Source organism: Semicossyphus pulcher, unplaced genomic scaffold (assembly GCF_022749685.1).
Source record: "Semicossyphus pulcher isolate SPU_LCO1_2020_fin unplaced genomic scaffold, fSemPul1.0.p SCAF_9, whole genome shotgun sequence".
NCBI classification, from domain to species: domain Eukaryota; kingdom Metazoa; phylum Chordata; class Actinopteri; order Labriformes; family Labridae; genus Semicossyphus; species Semicossyphus pulcher.
This window is the reverse complement of record NW_027211770.1, coordinates 5,385,879-5,406,103: the sequence shown is the minus strand read 5'-3', so window position 1 is coordinate 5,406,103 and position 20,225 is coordinate 5,385,879. Positions and strand designations below refer to the sequence as shown.

The 20,225-nt window shown below is 43.6% G+C and overlaps 1 protein-coding gene across 1 annotated transcript; it reads right to left on the bottom strand.

Moving 5' to 3' along the window:
* Positions 1 to 8,210: 8,210 nt before the first annotated feature.
* kpna5 (karyopherin alpha 5 (importin alpha 6)) lies at positions 8,211 to 19,879 on the bottom strand. Its single transcript, XM_069655731.1, has 14 exons — positions 19,795 to 19,879; positions 18,223 to 18,356; positions 16,673 to 16,774; positions 16,455 to 16,554; positions 16,111 to 16,205; positions 14,479 to 14,610; positions 13,337 to 13,425; positions 13,158 to 13,257; positions 12,909 to 13,072; positions 12,511 to 12,589; positions 12,297 to 12,422; positions 11,306 to 11,433; positions 10,710 to 10,888; positions 8,211 to 9,868 (listed from the first exon to the last, which is right to left on the bottom strand). Exons 2-14 carry the CDS (start codon positions 18,349 to 18,351, stop codon positions 9,681 to 9,683), a joined length of 1,611 nt encoding a protein of 536 aa, XP_069511832.1. The 5' UTR covers positions 18,352 to 18,356; positions 19,795 to 19,879; the 3' UTR covers positions 8,211 to 9,680.
* Positions 19,880 to 20,225: the final 346 nt, after the last annotated feature.

The following is a 20,225-nucleotide window of genomic DNA, read 5'->3' as shown; positions in this document are numbered from 1 at the left end:
TTTAGGACAATGCCCGGAATACTGCACCAACCGGTCTGTCAATCTCACAGTCCACTTTACCCTCACTCAAAAAAAGATACCTGAACTCCTCCACACCTGGAGGGCGCAATCCACAGTTATCCCACAGAGAACAATGGCCTCAGACTTGGAAGGCTGACTCCAGTCAGCTCAAGTCAATAGGCTAAAGTTAGCAGCCCCCGAAGCCCTGCTGAAAAGCTTCCAGGAGACCCTGATCTCAACCTGACACGGCTTAATCCAGTGTTTTTATCAGCAGAGACACGTCTGTGGATAACTCAGCTTCTGGTCAAACCCTGGAAATGAACACTGAGGAGTCATTGTGAGACTTTGAAAGGTTTACAGCCCAGCATGCTGTTGATCCTGCAGCTCAGTGAACAATGACACAGCTAAAATACTGAAGAGCAGAGATTCAACTGAGAACTTGACTCTATAGAGACACTGATGATTCAAGACATCGACTTTTAGGGGTCTGCTGCTATCGGCAATCTTTAGATTCATTATTCTCATTGTTTAATTAATCAACACACACACACACACACACACTGAGGGCCTGTCAGGTGCCCATCCAAGAAGTTTCCTCCAGGTTTAGCGTTAGCATGTCTCTCCTTGTTATGAAATGCTCAAATTTTTCCACCGTCACGACTCTTTGTAGCTGACTTGAAACAGGTCACGTTAATCCTCAGATTAGAGAGCATTTGTGCAAGTATGTGCGTCTCCTTAGAGTAAACAGTTCATTAAAACTAAAGATAAACATTTGCACACTCGGTGTTACATGATCTGGAGTCGGTGCTGATGTGATGCTGCCTTCGGAGCACAGAAAGTAAGAAATCAATGGACTTTAAGCAAAAGGCCGGTTTCAAGTTTCCACATGAAAATACGATTTTAAATCAGACGTGAAAGTTTGCAGCTCAGACGGACGTAAAATAATAAAGCAGTCGTGGACTCTTATCTCAAGTGTTATGTCACATGACAACAGCAAACATTGAGCAGACATCAGTGTGAGCTCAGGGATTAAACCTGCAGGCTGATACTGTCACTGAGTGTTTGCTGACTCCACCTACGCACCCTCCGTCCTGTCACAGTGATGGCACCAGTGTGGGTGTAGCTGAGCTCTAAAACCAATGAATAGTTGCCATATTTAGAAACCATTCTCTTTAGCCTCGAGGGGATTTGAAAAGCATTTTCCATCCAGCATCAGTCATGTCCGAAGACAGTGAGTCAAGAAGGTTGAGAAACTTTCTTTTCTCTGCCTTCTGTGAAGAGCTGAAGTCTGACATGAGAGAATGAGGAAGTCAACCTGCACAGGTCGAGACACACAATCAACGGTGCATTCCACAAATACCTGCTGCTGAGGTCTATTTTTGCGAGTGCTTCACACTGTCCACTTCACTCTAAAATGATCATTTTGTCACGTTTGTTTTAGTGGTATCTAACCTTGCAGACGGGATCAGGACTGACTCCAACAGCTGAACTTTGCAGCCTCCTGAGCCACCATCAGCCTCTGAAGCAGGAGATGGAGACGGCCCGCTCTGTCTCACACCAGAATAAACGCAAAAGGATATTAGAGATTAAGCACCAGATCTTTGAGGGTTAGGGTTACCAACCTGTGAAGTGAAACATAAAATCATTCTGCACCTGGTCAAGCTCTTTTTTGTGATCTTTTCACATATGACGTAATCTCTGGTGCGTGTGTGCTGATGTTTGGGGGAAGGTTTACAGGTGTGTGATATCCACTGAACCGTACACTCTGACAGATCAGACTTCAGTCGGCAGCATCTCAGTAAGAGATCAGTAAACATGATTTCCCTTCACATACTGTGTATCTGTGTCAGAAGTAGATCTTCTAGATACAGACCTGCAGAGTCAGTAATGATCGGTTAAAAAGATATCATATTACTTTGTACCGCTCACTGTGTGCCGTTTCCTGAAAATCCAGTGATGTCATTGACAAGATCAGTGATCTTCATGATTTATGAATCTGGGATTCTTACAATATAATGCTAAGCATCCATGACAGATCACATATCCCTGTTTCCTCTCAGTTAATATTGATGTGACTGATCCATGAACATGTATAACATCCCATTTTCTCCCTGTCCTCCTGCCCTGATCAACCCCTCATGTCATGCTTTTATTTGTTGGTGATGAAGGCCCACTCTACCTTTGCACAGTCCTCTGACAGCTACCAAGGTAAGGGCGACCAGCACTGCTTCCCAGCACCCTGTGACAGAGAGCCTGGTGGTCTACTCTGGAAAAATAAAGTCAACACACAAAGTCCCAACACCTGCAGTTCCTCTGGTGTCCACTTGAGGCTGTCTCCAGCAGTGAGTCAGTCCCCATAGAGCCCCATGTTAAACTTTACGGCAGAAATAAACATGTTTACAGCCTGGTACAAAAAACAGTTTGGGTCTCTGAAGCTCATTTCTCTCTTCATGACAACTGTACGGGGAGAATCTTTATACAACTCACCTGTTTACATTATATTAAGGCTTAAAGTGATGCAGTATTAGGGGCGTGGCCTCTTTGAGTGACAGGTGGGAGCTGCTAGCTATCTGCTAGGTGTCCCCTCAGCTAATTCAGTCACTGAACGTAACCTCTGGGCCGTGTTTGTGCTGTTGGAGCCTTTTGGAGATTTGTTCATGTAAATATCAGACAGATAATCTGTGTGTGCGCTTAATTGGACTAACAGACCGTCCAACACGTCTGACACACTGTTTTTACACTATTTATATGTTAGCACTGATTAGCAGCTATCTGTGTCTGTGCTCACCATACCTGCTTGTTAGCTCGTTCACTGTTTGTCATATATTCATTTATATGTGGTGGCTCGTGCATGGAGTCAGGATTGTTGTTGGCCTTCCTCTGTGTATGATTAAATACTGAAAGGAAACACTGCTTCTTTTTCTGTGACAGTATTCAGTTCACATATTCTGGTACAAATTCATTTGAAGAGCCAATCATTACTAATGCATATGTGATTCAAGAGAAGATGATTGGTCAAAGTTGTCATATTGACTTATCGACCTCATCAAGTCATGTATTCAGTTACTTTCACGTCAACAATACACCTCAAAAGTTTCCAGTCGCTACAGTTAGCCTCTGGGCTGTACAGTGAACTCAATTCTTTATTCTCCAATCTACAGCTACCAAAAAGCTAACTATCTCTAGTTCATGATAACTACAACAAGCTAATGTCTGTGAAGGTTCTCATCATCCAGGTCATGGTTGTTCCAAACTTAATCCAAAGGCAGCTGGACCTGTTGAAGTTCTAGAAGACGTTTCACCTCTCATCAGGAAGGCTTCTTCAGTTCTAACTGACTGGTGGACGGAGCTAGATATATAAGCCTCTGTAGGTCATTATTATGCTAATAGATGTTAGCATTATTAGCTAGAAATATAAGCCTCTGTAGGTCATTAGTATGCTAAAAGATGTTAGCATTATTAGCTGGAAGTATAAGCCTCTGTAGCTCATTAGTATGCTAATAGATGTTAGCAATATTAGCTAGACATATAAGCCTCTGTAGGTCATTAGTATGCTAATAGATGTTAGCATTATTAGCCAGAAATATAAGCCTCTGTAGGTCATTTGTATGCTAATAGTTGTGTTGTTGTATGTTAGCATTATAATCACTGAGAGTCGTTAGTACCCTCTGGTGTTGATGGGTCGTTAGGCTCACATGATCCTGAGTGTGAGCTCAGATGTTTGGGCAGAGAGTTCAACACTGCATTGTCAGTGGGTGATAGGTGGTGTCTTTGGTGCGTTCCATTTACCTCGGAAGTCGGAATTCGGAACTGGGAATGACGTCACACCCGAGTTGAACTGGTTTTAGTCCAGTCTAAGGTTCCAGTACAACAAGTCAACTACAGAACAAACATGAGGTCGACAACATGTCCACAGATAGAAGTTGGACTGTGAGTATGACTGATTTAATGAGACAATAAGACAGAAGTGATAATAAACAGTTAATACTACAGCTTTCATTTACTGTTGATGCGATATTGAGATATGAGGTCGGGGTTGGTGAGGTTCCTCCAATTTTCCGAGTCGGAAATATGACCTCAGGGGGCATTCCAGTTTAAATTTCCGGCCGGGAACTCTGAAATTCCGACTTCCAAGTACAAATGAAATGCACCATTAGGCCACCATCTCTGTTACGGGATGTTTTTTCCAGCTTAACATAGATGGCTTCCTTCACCAACCTGAAGGCTAAATCCTGCAGAGCAGAAGGTGTGACAGCAGTCAGACATGTCTGCAGCTACACCGTCCTGCAGGGTGTCAGTGGGCCTCATTCACTAATATCTGCACAGAAATGTTCTTACTCTCCGCAAAAAATAAGTACTCGCGCAAAATCACCGTCAGATTCATGACACATGCGTACCGGCCAATTTTGTTCTCACCACCGTGCGTATGTTAGCAAATCAGAACCATTCTAAATTGACAGGCGCGTGTCCGTGATCTGCAATCAGCCTACTGCCACGCCTCTATTTCTCTATATAAGGACATTCGTTTGGTGCCACATGAAGAGAGCGGTGTTCCGGAGAAGCTGAAAGAACGTGAAAGATGGCCTCAAAAGGAAAAAAGAAAAAATTCACATCAGCAGAAATTGAAACAATTGTGGCAGAGGTGGAGGCACACTGTTCCGGGGTGTGCACGGGCAGCAATATCTTCCAGCAAGGCCAAAAAACAATTTAATAAAGGCCAAAAGTGTTACATTTCAATATGAACATTTTCATATGGTCTACTCTATTGTAAACTTAATAAACTAATTCAACTGCTATAATTGAAGATTTTAATTATATGACAATAAAATATGAGGATGACACGGCACTTACGTTTGGTCCATACATTAGTAAATTCAATTATTGTTGTCTATGAAAGCCTTTTTTTTCAATAAATGAAGTTTTAATTTAGTATGCATTTAGTTAAAAGGGTGTGTGTTAACATTTCCTAGGACATTTCTTTCATCATTTGTGCGTACGCATGGTCTGAGGGAGTTCTACATTTGTTCGCAGAGTACGAAGAAATTTAGGTAAGAACAAATTGATGAATCCCAGATTTGTGCGTCAAACGTGCGTACGCACAGTTCACAGTTAACTTTTCATACTGAATACTCTAAATTAATTTGTTCTTTATTCTGCAATGCTGTAGGTCACTTTACTTATCATCAACCATATCACCATGATACACAATCTAAAATAAGTGAAAGGTGTTCATAGTGTATTTATTTATTATTAATATCATTGCATTTTATTGTCTTTTTCATCCATCACTTGTTTCACCCTGTCCTTCACTTTGAGCTGTTGTAACAAGTGAATTTTCCCAATGGGGGATCAATAAAGTCCATCTTATCTTACGGTAAAGCTGAACAGATTACTGTCCATCATATTTAGACACCAATAGGCCTTCGGTCTTTAATGCTGCACATTGTTCAGTCACTGATGTACCTGTAGCTTATAAAGATAAAACAGTCTCTTCTATGTCTGGAAGTCCCCCTTCTGCCAGACAGTTTCAGAGTTCGCACACACACAGTAACAGGATGTAATGATGATGTTATATTTATTAGGGTCACTCGTGATCCACAGGACTTTAACTTCAGTTTACTTTAACAGAACAGGAAGTGGAGTCTGTTCTAAAAGACATCTCTGCACACTCACTCACACGGTTTGTGGAGATTATCTTATCTGTTACCATGTCTCTGTCCACACAGGTTGTCCTGTGTGGTGCTGGCAGAGACTAACCAAAGCCTTTAGTTAACAATGTTAATTAAACAAATGAAAGCAGTCTGTGGTCAGTCTGTCGGGAGGAGACAGTAAACTGCTTCAGGTGTTTTGCTCGTCATCAAGTTTCATCCTGAAAATCCCCGACTGCGAACCCGTCCGTCTGGTTGAGCAGCAAATAGGAAGAGACAGTAAAGGTTGAATGATGACTATAAATATTAGCAGCTGCTCTGGAATCTGTATCCTTGTTGCTGGAAGTGGGTGTGTGTTTATGAAAAAGAGGGAGGAGGACTGTGGGAGCGTGACTGATGAAATCACACTCAGTCTCTGTGTCTCACAGGAAAACCCCAAACACCTGAAATACAACTTTTGCCTCACCTACTCTCCCCAACTCTAAGCACTGTCCCTCACCCACTCCTAATGTATTTTATCTGGTCTGTTTTACCCTTGTTGGTGTTTTTACTCTTGTTTGCGTTTTTTGTACAGCGACCTTGGGTGTCCTGAAAGGCGCTTATAAATAAAATGTATTATTATTATTATTATTATTAAATAACGTCTGCAGGCCGAGAGAAGCAGAGAGTCTGTGAGGGTGAAAACTGTAATTAGATATTAGAGAGCGAGAGTCCTCAATGTTGTTGTCTTTTGTCCCTGACAGCGACGATGTCATCACGTTTAACAAAGAGCAGCCTGACGGGGTTTCACTGACAGCTGAACACCACAAATACACAGAGAACTACATCATCAGTTACTCTTTGTAGCTCTTTTCATGCAGTACCATCTTTATTAGTGCATCAAACTCACTTAATCCATATACTGTATATTTCATGTTTATGCTGTATCTGCAGCTGTTGATCAGCATTAAAAACCTAAATAAAATATGTAGTTTTTGTTTCCTCTCTGGAATGACTGAAAGTGTCATTTCTGCGCACTGAGACACTCACATCTCTGTGACAGCTGCAGGTTTCTACAATGAACCTCGCTTTGGCTGAAATCAACCAATCGTCGTTCACCGTCGTTCACCTCAGGCGGCCTTCTCGCACAAGCTTGTAGTCAAGATTTCAACGTACCATTCCGATACCTCCTGGTGATTAAAATATGTACACAAGTTTTAAAAGGAAGCAAACGTTAGAGTAGTATAAAACTGATTGCAGAGCTGAAATGTGTCCCCTTTAAAGAGCTGTGGACGTGCTGCTCACTGTGTAACACTTATGTAACTGTAAACTGATCTATTCTTCTTCATTTCAGGTAATAAAGTTAAACCTGTTGTGTGTTTTTGTCGCGCTGCTGTGCAGGAAGCTGCCAAACTAAGTTCTGTTGTATTCTTTGATGCAAAGACAAAGTGTCTATCCTATAAAGACTGTTTGTGCGTCATTGATCACTGATGAACTTCTGCTTGGTCATTATGTAAAATCAGTTGGAAAGATGCTGACTCACTCCACCAACATGTCTGCTGTTATTAGGTCACACACTAAAACGTGTTTTTCACTTCAGAGCCGACGGGCGTTTGAGTGCAGCAGCTTATGAACATGTCATCAAAGTGTGTACAGAACAGAGCTGGCAGTTCTACCTGACAATAACACCTGAGCTGTTCTTAGCAGAGATTACAGGCTGCAGTGATCCTGTGTGGACAGGTGAATGACTCCTTCAGACAGATCATTTAGTGCATTAGAAGCAGGAAACCACAGACATTTACTTTTAAACAAACATCAAAGATTATTTTGTCCCTTTGTTTGAACTACTGTTTAATCGTATTAATCCCTTTGAACTGATTTGGGGCTTTAAGGTGAAAAAGGAGCAGGAGCTGTCACGCAGCTGAAGTACTGTGTGATATAAGAGTTATGATAGACAGACTGACTGTATTCTAATATAGAAGATGTTGACTGTTTCTGTGACTATAAAGTGAAGTCAGTGCAGTCTCTCTAACGTCCAGCAGGGGGCGACTCCACTGGTTGTTAAAGAAGTGTGATCCTGTAGAAGTCTATGAGAAAATGCTCCTTCTCTCCTGATTGATTCCCTCAGTAAACATGTTCCTAATGAGTTTATGGTCTCAATCTCTAGTTTCAAGTCTTCTTCAACACAGCATGATGTTCATTTAGTCACTGCTGCTCCCATTGAGAGTCACACAGACCAGGAAGAGGGGAGGGGTTAGGGCTGGGCTACCTGTGAGTGACAGGTTGATACAAGAGCGACCTGATAAATGTCTCCTTCAGCGTTTGGTTGCACTTACAGACACGCTGAGGAGTCGCTGTTCATTTTCTCAGAAGATGTTGTTTTAAGCCTTTGTTTAGCTAGCTGACATTAGCATCCATATTAATGTTACTATTGTGAGGAATATCGTTTGCTCCTGTCCAGCTCCACCCTCCTGTCACATCTGGCTCCAAAGGGAAAAAAGATGGTGGAGGAACGAACACGGGACTCTAGACTTAAAACCGTCGTCCATAAACTGAGGGTGACGTCACTGCAACTACACCCACTCCTCATATACAGTCTTTTGTTTCATCTGATGACCTGAGATGATCTAACATCAGAGCAGAACAGACAGACGTGTGTTTTTGGTTTGTATCCAACAGATCAGTTTATTAGTTGTTGTTGTTACACAGTAGAAGTGTGTGTCTGCACACACAGACTCACTCTGCACACGGCTGCTGCACGTCCCAACATTTCTACTGAGAGCCACGAAAACACCGCAAATTAAACCCAAACAGGAGAAATCAGAAACTCTACCCAAACCTACAAATGATATACAATCATACAAACCAGGAGTATTAGAAAACTATACACCATTCATGTGCTTGATGAAAGATCTGCATTACAAATATCTTATCTCACGTAAATATAGACTGATCTCATGTTGGGTTCTGGATGCTGCTGACTCCTGTGATCCGGGGTCAGAGGTCATCTGAAGACTCAACAACAGAATGTGAACATGAAAGAAAAGCTGAGAGGAGAGAAGCCTCCTGAAGGTAAACCAGAACCTGTCGGGGTGCAGGGACCTGAAACACTAACACTGCATATCAGTCCTCAACATAATTGCATATCACAGCTTCTCACTAAAGACTCCCTCTGCACCTCCTTACATGTATATATAATATACAACCCTCCACGACTGATCCAGCACAGCCAGGAGACGACTGCAGCAAGACAATAAGTTAAGATGTGTTACGCTGCTAGTTCAACAACACACTGCATCATGTAACAGAGACAGCACCTGTCCTCATCACCTGTCCTGATTCTGAAGCAGCAAAAACACGAGTGACACATCACCAGGAAGCCTTGAGTCAGCGCTGAGGGCAGAGCAGCCCCACAGCTCCCACAAGACTAATAAATAAAGATTCAGAGTGTCCAGGCGCTCGTAGAGTCCTTTCACACGGACAGGAGAGGAGAGAGCAGCCGGACGTACAGCGGTACTGTATTTACATCCACTACAGGTCAGACACCAACCCCCCCATCTGAACACCCACTTTACTCTGCAGTCAGCCACAATAAAGGAAAATCAGTCTGTTCGTGTAGGGCTTTTCTTTCTGAAGCTTCAGAGGTAGTTTCACATTGAAGACGGGATATGGATACTGATTTAAAGAGTCCAGTTTCTAATTGAAACACAAATATCATCAACGTCGTTTAGAATGAATGACACGGCAGGAAGTCAGAGAACGCCCCTCTGCAGCGGGGAACAGGATCCTTTTCACGCCGAGCAGACGTGAAACCCTCTGTTCAGGCGATCACACAGCATCACTGAGCCTCGTGCGCTCTCACTGTTCATCTCCACACACTCACACACCTCCCTCTGGCTCTCAAGGGGAGGAGCTGCTGTAAAAGTGAAGGTCTGGGGAGGGCTGGACAAGCAGAGATGAGTCCAGGTCTCAGCAGGGTCTGCTGGCCCGTTGGCCGAGGTTTACAGACTAAGAAGAAGAAGGAGGAGGCGGGGCTGTGGAGGGGAGGTGGGGTTAAAGCTGGAAGCCCTCCATGGGTCCTTCCTGCTGCTGGAAGACGAACTGACCCTGACTCTGGTCCACCTGCGGGGCCAGGCTGGCATCCTCCTCGTCCACACCGAAGTAGTGCTCGATCAGGTCGAAGGCCTTCTGGTAGATCTCCTGGTTCTCGTGGCTCTGCAGGAACTCGATCTTGTCCAGGCCTGAAGGGGTTAACACACACACACACACACACACACACACACACACACACACACACACACACACACACACACCTCATTTTAACTCTGCACAAGTATGTTACACAGGTAAGATCACATCAACTCATCTGTGTGAGTAAACTGCACTAACAGGAACATAAAGCGTCTGAATGTGTCCAGTAGATGTGTTCATCCTGCAGCAGTGAAACAGGCTGTAATGGCTGCAACATAATCCTTGATGGGTCAAAGGTCGTCCACTAAAAGTTCTTGTTGTTTCCATTGACAGGCTCAGATTGTTATTCTAAGTACTCTAAGTATTCTAAGAACACTACAGAGAGGGTCCCTACAGAGATAGAGATGTAACAGTTGTTTTTCACACACTTTGACCAGGTGCATTTTCCCCCTCAGATTACATTACAGCCATCACAGCCGGCTGCATGAAGAAATCTGCTGGAGGAAGTTTTAAACTTTTTAGACCTGCGAGTCATTTAAACACCAAATGATGTGAAAAAAAAAAAAAAAAAAAAAAAAGGTTTAGAAATAAGGCAAGTACCCTTTAACATGAGCTTTTCTAACACAGCAGCAGGAGTAAAGCACGCAGTGTTACTTTGTCCCCGACTATGTGCTTGTTAAATGGTCTGAACTGGGCGGCATCAACTGTTAAATCTGTCACCAAGTTCTATTTAATGTCTTAACAACATGAATGATGTGCAAACTAGTTAAACCTGAAGTAATGTGTAAACTCTTTTTACACAGGCACAAACAAGAACAGAGCAGCGTGACGTGTTTCAGTTCTTTTGCTTGCACGCAGTGATGTCGATGCTGAGGCGTCCTGCAGCCGTACCGTAAGCCTCCTCGATGAGAGCGCAGTACGGGTTGATGCCGGTCCCGTTCTGTTTGGCCTCCTGTTCTCCCAGTCTGAGGATGTTCTCCAGCCCGTTCAGAGACACTTGCACGATCTTTGAGTCCATCACCGTCAGCAGGTCACACATGGGTTTGATGGTATTCAGAGACACCAGATACCTGCGCACACAGAGGACATCAAGGTGTTCCATTCATCAAACACTGTGGTCAGTGACTTCTTGCAACATATTTCAGTTGGGTAAAACTTTAGATTGGCATCAGTATTAAAACACTCACATGCAGCTTACTCCCTTTCAACTCTTATTTCTTTCATGTGTTTCATGCTGTCATGTATGTTTTTATATACAGAGCACCTGAGTTCTGTTTCATCTTTTTGCCCATCTTTTTACTTTTCACCTTTTCCTCCGCAGCAGATTGAGTGAAGCTGCTACATAAATAACCAAACTGTACATAACAGCATGTTTCATTATAAAACAAGACCTTATCTGATGAAATGACAGTGTGGGAGTGACTGAGCACTTCCTGTTGTGTGTGTCCTCCTGTCTTCAGGACATCACAGAGAAGCAGACAGTTTACCTGATCTGTGCAGGAGTTCCCCCCGAGGTGGCGTTGGTGATTGCCCACGCCGCCTCCTTCCTCGTGCGGAACTCGGCCTTCTGAAGGATCTCAATCAGGACCGGGAAGATGTTGGCATCGATCACATTCTGATGACAGGAGACGAGTTGTTAGCAGCAGAAACACAGAGCGGCAGCCGCTCTACAGTCGACAGGCAGCGGGAGCAGGAGCTCCATTGGAGGAGGTGAGACTGAACATGTTTATTTGTAGAAAGGCTAACATAAGGATGAACCATGATGCAGAAATCTGCACTGAATGATCATTAAAGGAGCCACACGGAGAACCTGACATCCAACACCAGCTTAAATCATTCACTGCTTCACGTGGTGTCGACAGGAAACGTCTTTGTGTGTCTCTCTCTTAGCACACCTGGTATCAACATGTGGTTTTCATGATGGGATCACACCGGGACAGCCTTAACTACAGGTGTGAACGCTCCCAGGATGGATTGAAGACGCAGTCAGATCCGATCCCTCAGGCCACATACGGAGGTGGTCTGGGACGCAATTGTCCACATACGTCTGGTAATGTGTACGACACATGTGTTCTGGGCCACATTAAGCACCGCCCACTCTCCCCGTTTCCACGGCAACGATTACGTGGATACAGAGAGACCACTCGCCTCTCTCTCCTGGCTGATTTAACATTTCTCTGCTGTGTCTTAAAAGTCTTTTCAGTCATGTCTCATGTCACTCCAGCTGTGTAAACGTAGATTTACAGTGTGCACGGACACACAGACAGATGTGTGTGTGTGTGTATTCAGTGAGGAGACTGCATGTACGTTTTTAATACGGGACGATCCTGAACGGACGAAAGGGAGCAACGGCACAGGTCGGAGATATGATCCACGAGCAGTTCATCACAGTTTAATAATGCAGCGCAGTGAGGACACAGATCTGAGTGTGTGTCTCTGTATGTCCGTGATCACCCATTCGCTCGCTCGCTCGCTTACCTGGATCTGAGCTCTGTTTCCTGCTGTGATGTTGGACACGGTCCAGCACGCCTCCTTCTTGATGGACTCCTTGGGACTGCTGAGGAGGTGCAGTAAACATGGCAGAGCTGAGCAGTTCAAGATGACCTGGAAGCACAAACAGACTTTATAATACAGGTAACGATCCCTCGCATGTACAGCAGCGAGCACCGGAAGGTGAGGGGGCAGAGTCTACCTGAGTCTGGATGTCGTCTCCTGTCACAATGTTTCCCACCGCTCGCAGAGCAGGAGAGACCACCTTATAGTCACTGTGCCTGTACACACACACACACGCACACACAGAAGCTGTTATGATTCATGTTGAGTGGAAGGCTGCTCATGTTGTCTCCTAAAAGATGAAATCAGGAGGTGTGTGTCATTGTATCTGCCCGTACAGACCCTTAAACAGGGTCAGCAGCATGTTCTTCACCTGTTCTCAGAGGGTAGTAGTGCTCAGTGTAAATGCTGCAAATTGTATGTTGTCACACAGCTGAGAGTGGACGCAGATCATCTTTTATTCCCTTTCAGTATAAACATGACAATAATCCGACATGTCCACGAACTGTACTGTAACATAAAGCTGTCAGTTCTTACATGAGCAGCTCCACCAGCCGGCGGCAGACTCCCGAGTCAATGACGGTCTGGATCTTCTCATTGGGGCCGTCAGACAGGTAGGACAGAGCCCAGCAGGCATCAGCCAGCACGTCTGGATCACTGCTGAACAGCAGCCTGGACAGCACGCTGAGACAGGGAGACACCTGGCACACAGGAGACACAGTAAGTCTGGAGTGGACACTGCGGCAGAGACGTGGCTCCAGACTTCATTTGGACTTGTAGACTCACCTTGGCAAAGTCCGGCGGTGGGTTCTTCCCCCGGCAGAGGTTGGATAGAGCCCACACTGCATTACGGGTGGTTGTGAGCCGGTTGGATTTAGCGAGCAGCCTGTAGGTGATGACACAAAGATGCAGCTGTAGTCAACACATATGAGACTCATGGAGACAGAGAGAGGAAGGACACTTACTGCTGCAGAGACGGCAGGATGCCACAGTTCAGCACGTAGTCTCTGCACTCAGCGTTATCTCCTGCTATGTTCCCCAGAGCCCACACCGCCTGAAACACAGCACACACACAGTTAACACACAGTACACACACGGTGCTTATTGTCATTTTTTAAGAGAAACAATGAAAGAAATTAAGAACATAATTAAGATGCTTTATTTTCTGAAATGTAAAATAAACAATTATTCACAGCAAAAGAAACAGATTGTCTGTGTTGTGAGGATGGAAATAAAACCAGTTTGGCTGGCTGGTAGTGGGCGGGGCTCATCAATTAACCCGGTTCTTCATGTGTACCAAGTCTGCTGGGTAACAGCGTCCAGTGAGAAGTGTGGAGCATGTCTCTGCCTGTACATGAGGCACTCAGACAGCTGTTTGTTACACTTGTGACAAAGAGCATTGTCGGCATCGACTCTGGAGAAGTGTAACCTCACTTTTGACCATTTAGTTCTCTCCGCCATCGTCTCGAGTAGGATCTCTTGTGTGTGCTGCGCCTATGTGTGTGTGTGTGTGTGCTGTAGCCTGTGTGTGTGTGCTGTAGCCTGTGTGAGAGGGAGCTGGCCCCGCCTCTCACACACACACAGAGAGAGAGATCTCTCTTCTGGATTGGAATATGCATCGCAGACGAATGTCTTAATCTTATTGCAAATTAAAAACGCTTGCTGAGATTAAATGCAAAGATAATGTTTTTGTAGTAATAATAAACATTTATTTCTTAATTTCTCCAGTACTGAAAGCAGAACCGATAACGTTGGACTTTAACAATACTGCAGTATTTCATAATTCAGCCCCGGGGCCCGTTTAATGCCAGGTTTCGGTACCCATCCCTACTCAGGACTACTGAAGCTGCATACTGTAGATGTTTCTGAAACTGCATCACCTGTTTCTCTCCTAAAACTCATTCTGACATTTGTTTTGAATGACTCCTTTAGCACAATTTTCATCAGGTTTTCAGGTCCAACTCCTCTATCAAGGCTGATCAAGGTCTTTACTGTCACACAATACAAAGAGTTTAATCTTCAGCCCAAAACGTCAACACTGAGCGCACAAAGGCTGTGCCTGCTGATGTTGTTTAATGGTCTGTAGGAACATTTGTTCTCCTCTCACCTGCTCCTGGACGTCCTCGTACTCAGAGTTCAGCAGCTCGATGAAGATGGGAACAGCTCCTGTTTCAATCACCACCTTAGTGTGCAGGAAGGTACCTGAGGCGATGTTGGTTAGAGCCCAGGCTGCCTCAAACTGTTGGAAACACACACACACTTCAGTCAATCACCTACCAAGCTTAAACACTTTAGTTTTACAGTTGCTATCACAAATATTCAACCCCCTCACCTCGAAAGAACCAGAACATAAATTGACTCAAATGAAAAATTAACTCTTAACTCAAAAATGTGCATGTGCACTCTGGTTCAGCCCCCAGCTTCAGTACTTTGTGGAGCATCCTTTAGCCTTTATAACTTCCCATGAGTGTTTTCTGTAAGTGCTGACAAGCTTCTTACACCTCTACTGGGTTTGTCACGTGCAAAAGCCTCGAGCTCATTGATGTTTGAAGGCTTTCATGCTGCAACTGCCTTCTTTAAATCCTACCAAAGATTTCCACTGGGATTTAAGTCTGGGGACTGAGAAGGCCACTCTTTTTCTCGACTAAACTTTGGTTGACTTGGAAGTGTGCTTGGGATCATTGTCTTGCTGGAATTTCCAATGATCACCAAGGTTCAATTTCCCAACAGAAGGCACCAGGTTTCGTCTTACAATGGCCTGGTATTTCTGGGAATCCATCATGCCAGTTACACGGTCATGATTCCCACTTCTTGAAGCAGAAAAAACACCCCAACATCATCAATGATCCACCTCCATGCTTGACTGTGGGGATGGTATTTTTCTGGTCATAAGGCAGTCCTTTCTCACACCAGACATACCGCTGGTGCATGTGTCCAAAATGTTCCAGTTTGGGTTCGTCAGTCCATAGACCCTGGCATATTCGAGTCGACCTTTAATGTTCTTCTTGGTCAAGAGTGAAGTGCATCTTTGAGTCCGACCAGTCCTTGTTTATTGAGTGTGCGTCGTACAGTTGCCACTGAAGTAATGTCCCGGCCTTCATCAGGTCATCCTGCAGGCATTTTGCAGTAACACTGGGGTTTTCTTAGTGTCCTGATTAAGTTGCTAAGGGCTCTGATATTTTGGGCTTTCTCCCACGACCAGGCGGGTTTGCAACTGTTCCATACGTTTTAAACTTCCTTATAATGCTCTCAAGTCTTGTACTCATTGCCCTTCAGGTTCAATGTAGGGATGTGCATTTAGAATTATTTTTGGACCAGTTAACTAACACTCTTAACGGCTAATAATCGGTTAACCGCCAAGATTAAAATGTACTAATCACCTACAGAGGCTTATATTTCTAGTTCTGTCCACCAGTCAGAACTGAAGAAGCCTTTCGGATGAGAGGTGAAACGTCGCTGCAAAATGTATGTAGCGGAAACACTGGAATAATCGAACGCCATTTTTGGCCAATTCTGACAGCACTACTACAGAGATCTATCCAACGCAGGTCAACACTAAACTTCCTGTTTCAACATCACAACTTTGATTCTTGGAAAATCACTACAAAGTTTTGATGAATTTCGCCCTCCTTTGCATAAATATAAAAAGTTCAAACTTCACCAAACCTGTTGTCTGATAAGAGTGAACATACACCTGACATGTTTTCATACAGCCAGGACCTGTCTGTGCAGCTCTCACCTGCAGCGTGCAGTTTTCACTCCTCTTCAGGAACTCCACAAAACGATTCACCACACCAGCTGTTGAGATGACTTCGTCTATGGGGGGGTTCGGCTCTGCAGAAGAACAGAAAACAAAGCGTCCATCATTAAACGTCACCTGGTTTAGAGAGGTGTAACAGAAGGCTGAGGTTCTGTGGTCCCAGTATCAGTTTAATCTGAAACAATGAAAGAAGCTTATAACTGATACTTAAATCAAGCTGTGAGAGGTTGTTACTTAAACTTCAGGTGAAAAGTTATTATAAATAAAGTTGTTATTATTATTCATGTAATTCTGTACACATCTGACTTCCTGTGATCACAAACCTTTGGAGAGTAATTTCCTAAACTTCTGTGTAGCGATCAGCTGCTGGTCGGGGTCCTCAGAGAAGATCATCTGAATCATATCAGGAGTTATGACCCCATCCTGCACAAATCATATTCACAATCATGCACAGACCAACAACTGTTTCTTAACACAACACAGGGATTTAGCTCTATGTAGCAGCCACAGGCGGAAAGAAGACAGCAAAACAAACACTTACACCTGCGACAGGTACGGTGGAGCTGACGTCTGGATCCTGGATGGGACACTCCAGCATCGACTCTTCGCTTGAAGGAACACAAACGTTTCTCCTCTTGTACAGCTGTGGACACATGATTAACCTGATGTTAAGATCTGTTCCACCACCGAGCTACATCAAACTCCTCCTCATATCTGAACCAATGCACACACCAGCTGTATTTCAGTGCATTCAATGCCCTGAATTATGAAGCATCAACTTTCACAGTGTGCTTCATAACAGTAACATGGTTATACTTATCAAGCAGGAACATACTAAAGATGTACTTCTTAATAATTAAGGGACCCAAACCTGAGTTTAAGGCGTCTAACTGTCCTGTAAAAAGGAATCAGGATCATTTATGCTGATCACCGTTTTATCTTCAGGATCTCAGTTTATATGTCTTTGGTGCCACCTATGTATCGAAGTCGTTACTACAGGTGAGTTTTGGAATTTTATCTGAAATGTGTCTGCTCTGTTGCTTTTATTGATCAGCAGTTGATCAGTAGAAGATCAACTCCAATTTCTTATTTACGTACTCGTTTTCACATAAAAGGTGAGCTATGTGTGGAGGAGGTTTGTTGTGGATGACACAGCAATCAAACCAACGAGGTCCAGATTGAAACTTTAATTCATATGCATATAGCATTTTGTCAGTTAAATATCTGCACTTCTCACTGTTGACTCAGTAACATCACTGCAGGCTGTACACTTCACCAACGGAGCTAAAACAAAATATGAACAGAGGGACTGCAGTCTGTCACATCAAATGACAAGAGGGGCATTGAAACATGAGTGACAGGTAAAACACGAGCACGGCAGGGTATCGATAAGAATTTCTCAATTCCATTTGATTCCGATTCACAAGGTTCCAATTCGATTCGATTTTTAAAAGATCGATCTCGGGATTTATTCTATTCAAGTCAATGATCGTGATTCCACAGCATGCGACACGGTCCATCTCCGGTGCGTCCCAGAAGCTTGTCTCTGCTCTGCTCCGCTAAAGATACGCGCTGGGTCTATTTGTGACGGAGGTCGTTTCAAACACGCGTCAAGCTCAACAGAGCAGATCGTTCCAAATAGGAAGTCACACACGAAAGCAGCATACAGCATCCGGTCATTTCAAAATAAAACACTGTACAGACCGGTACGGACTCCCGTTTTTCCGTTTATTTTAAGATCAACACACCGGAATCTCGAAAAAAGGACACTTTGAATTAAGTAGTGTACTCCTACATGGTAGAAGCACAGTAATCACAGAATGATTTCCAAATGAGCAGATAATCAACCTCGGATGTGCAAACTGAAATGTAGTTTGTGTGTTGCTCTGTTAGCATTGATGTTATCGCGTGATTTCTCTATTCTCCCACGATCTTGCGAATCCAGCTGCTTGGGCCAGCGCTCTGCTGTACTACGGACCAGACAAGCATCCTGTGGGCAAGGGCTCGCGCCGTTGACGGACCAGAAACATCGCGCAGACAGAACGCGCCGGAGACGGATCCTGTGGGATCGAGGGGTGAGACCGTGTTCACCTGCTCCTCTCTCTTCTGTTTGCGGAGCTGGATTCCTTCCTCCTCTCTCCTTCGACGCATCTCCTGAGGATTCAATGCTTTGTTCTTGTAGCTCTTCATCCTGTAGTTGTCTTTCCCCGGACTCGCCATCGTGTCTGAAAAGTAACAATGATGGACACATAAACAGATTAGACCATGTGGCATCTGCTCAAAATATTAATAATAAGCATTATTCTCATTGATCTAACCTAACTCCTGCATGCCTTTATATGGAGACTCTCTGATTACTGCTACGACAAAATATAAACAATAATTGTTCCAAAGTACAAACCACAGACAGAACAGTGAATGTCACAGAACACAGAGTCTGTTTAAATCTTTAAAAAGTACTCAGTCTGTTTAATGCAGAGCAGTGTCTTTGTCAAGCAGACAGACTGACCTGCCATGATTGATTAAAAACATTAATTAGTGTAAAATCACAGAAAAAAATGTCCATCAGTATTTTAACCAACTTCCCTGGTTGTGACCTTTAACTGCTGACCCCAGCAGGGGAAAAAACCCTTTGTACCATTTTAATTACTGTTATAATTCACACACTAAAAAAGAATCATCTTTATATCGACACAGTTTTGACAGGCAGAAATATTGTGATACTAAGCTGTATGAATTCTCCCCGTGACCCAAAATGACCAGTGTTTGTTGGGACTCGCAGGTGGCTTTGATTATTTTGGTTATATTACATTTATTTGTCAGGAACCAGTTACATAAATGTCTCGAGCAATACAGAGGCTCATATCAAAATGTATTGCACACACTACTTTTCTAATATAAAGACTAATCTTGTTAAATAGGAGGGAACATCCCCTCTGACATTTAAACTCTCATTTTATTTCATTGGCTTTGCTAAACATGAATATTAAATATAATTGAACTGTTTCTGTTACTATACTACAATTACAAACAAAGCTACGAGCTGAGATTATGGTGCTCCTTTTATCTCTTATCCAGACTGACTTCACTTCGTTATGATGATTATTTCTGTAAGACAGCACAATTTAACGGACAATATCTGTATTTATAAGTCAGTGTATTCGCTGTCTGAAGTCATGTAAGGCGCAGTGCGGGTTGAACAGCTTCATATCTGGTCTATAACATATCAGGGAGATTTATTCTATGTAAGTTGTTTTAAGCAGCTGGAGAGCAGTCGTTTACCATGCAGGAAGGAGGTCAAGCTAAACTCCTGTACGAAACTATCGAAAAGCTAAAAACTCGCTCGCTATAGCAAGTTACAGTCAGCTAGCAGAGCACAACCTGAATTAAGCCTGTTCAAATGTAGACTAAATGTAAAACTCTGCTGTAATACACGCGGAATCACTTTTAAGTTTAACACACATCTCTCTGTGCAATACAACTACATGTATGTATGCTATTCCTGCTCGGCTACTGAGCTAGCTTCGCGGCTAACGTTAGCTCCGGAGCTAACGCGCCGTTGTGTCGTATATCTTACATGTATTTTGTTATAATAAAGACAACATCAGTTGATATAAAATCGTCTTACTTCACTAAATCTTACACTCTGAATATCTAACGTACCTGGTGATGCGTTCAGATGTTTAGTAGTTACAACCTTTGCTGCTCCCCCTCTGTTTCTAAGAGCAAAATGGCGGCCTGTTGAAACTTTCCCAGAAAACCCCTCGCGTCAACAACACCAAACGTCACTTCCGTCAGCTGTCGGCTGTCTCCCCCCCCATGTATGGATGGACCAAAAACATGATGATTTTAAGTACATTAAAGAAGAACAACAAGAAGATATGGGTACATTACCTTAAATTAAACATACGTTTTCAAGCCAAATGGTCATTTTTAGGATTTCCTGTTGTACATGTTCAAGATCAATCCAGAAGAATTCATCATGAATGCATTATTATTTGCTGTGAGGAGTTGTAGGGCAATGTATCATGTGTCTAAAGAATCTGTTGTTCCATTTGTTATCCTTTATGTTGCAGCCATTGAGCAAAACATCT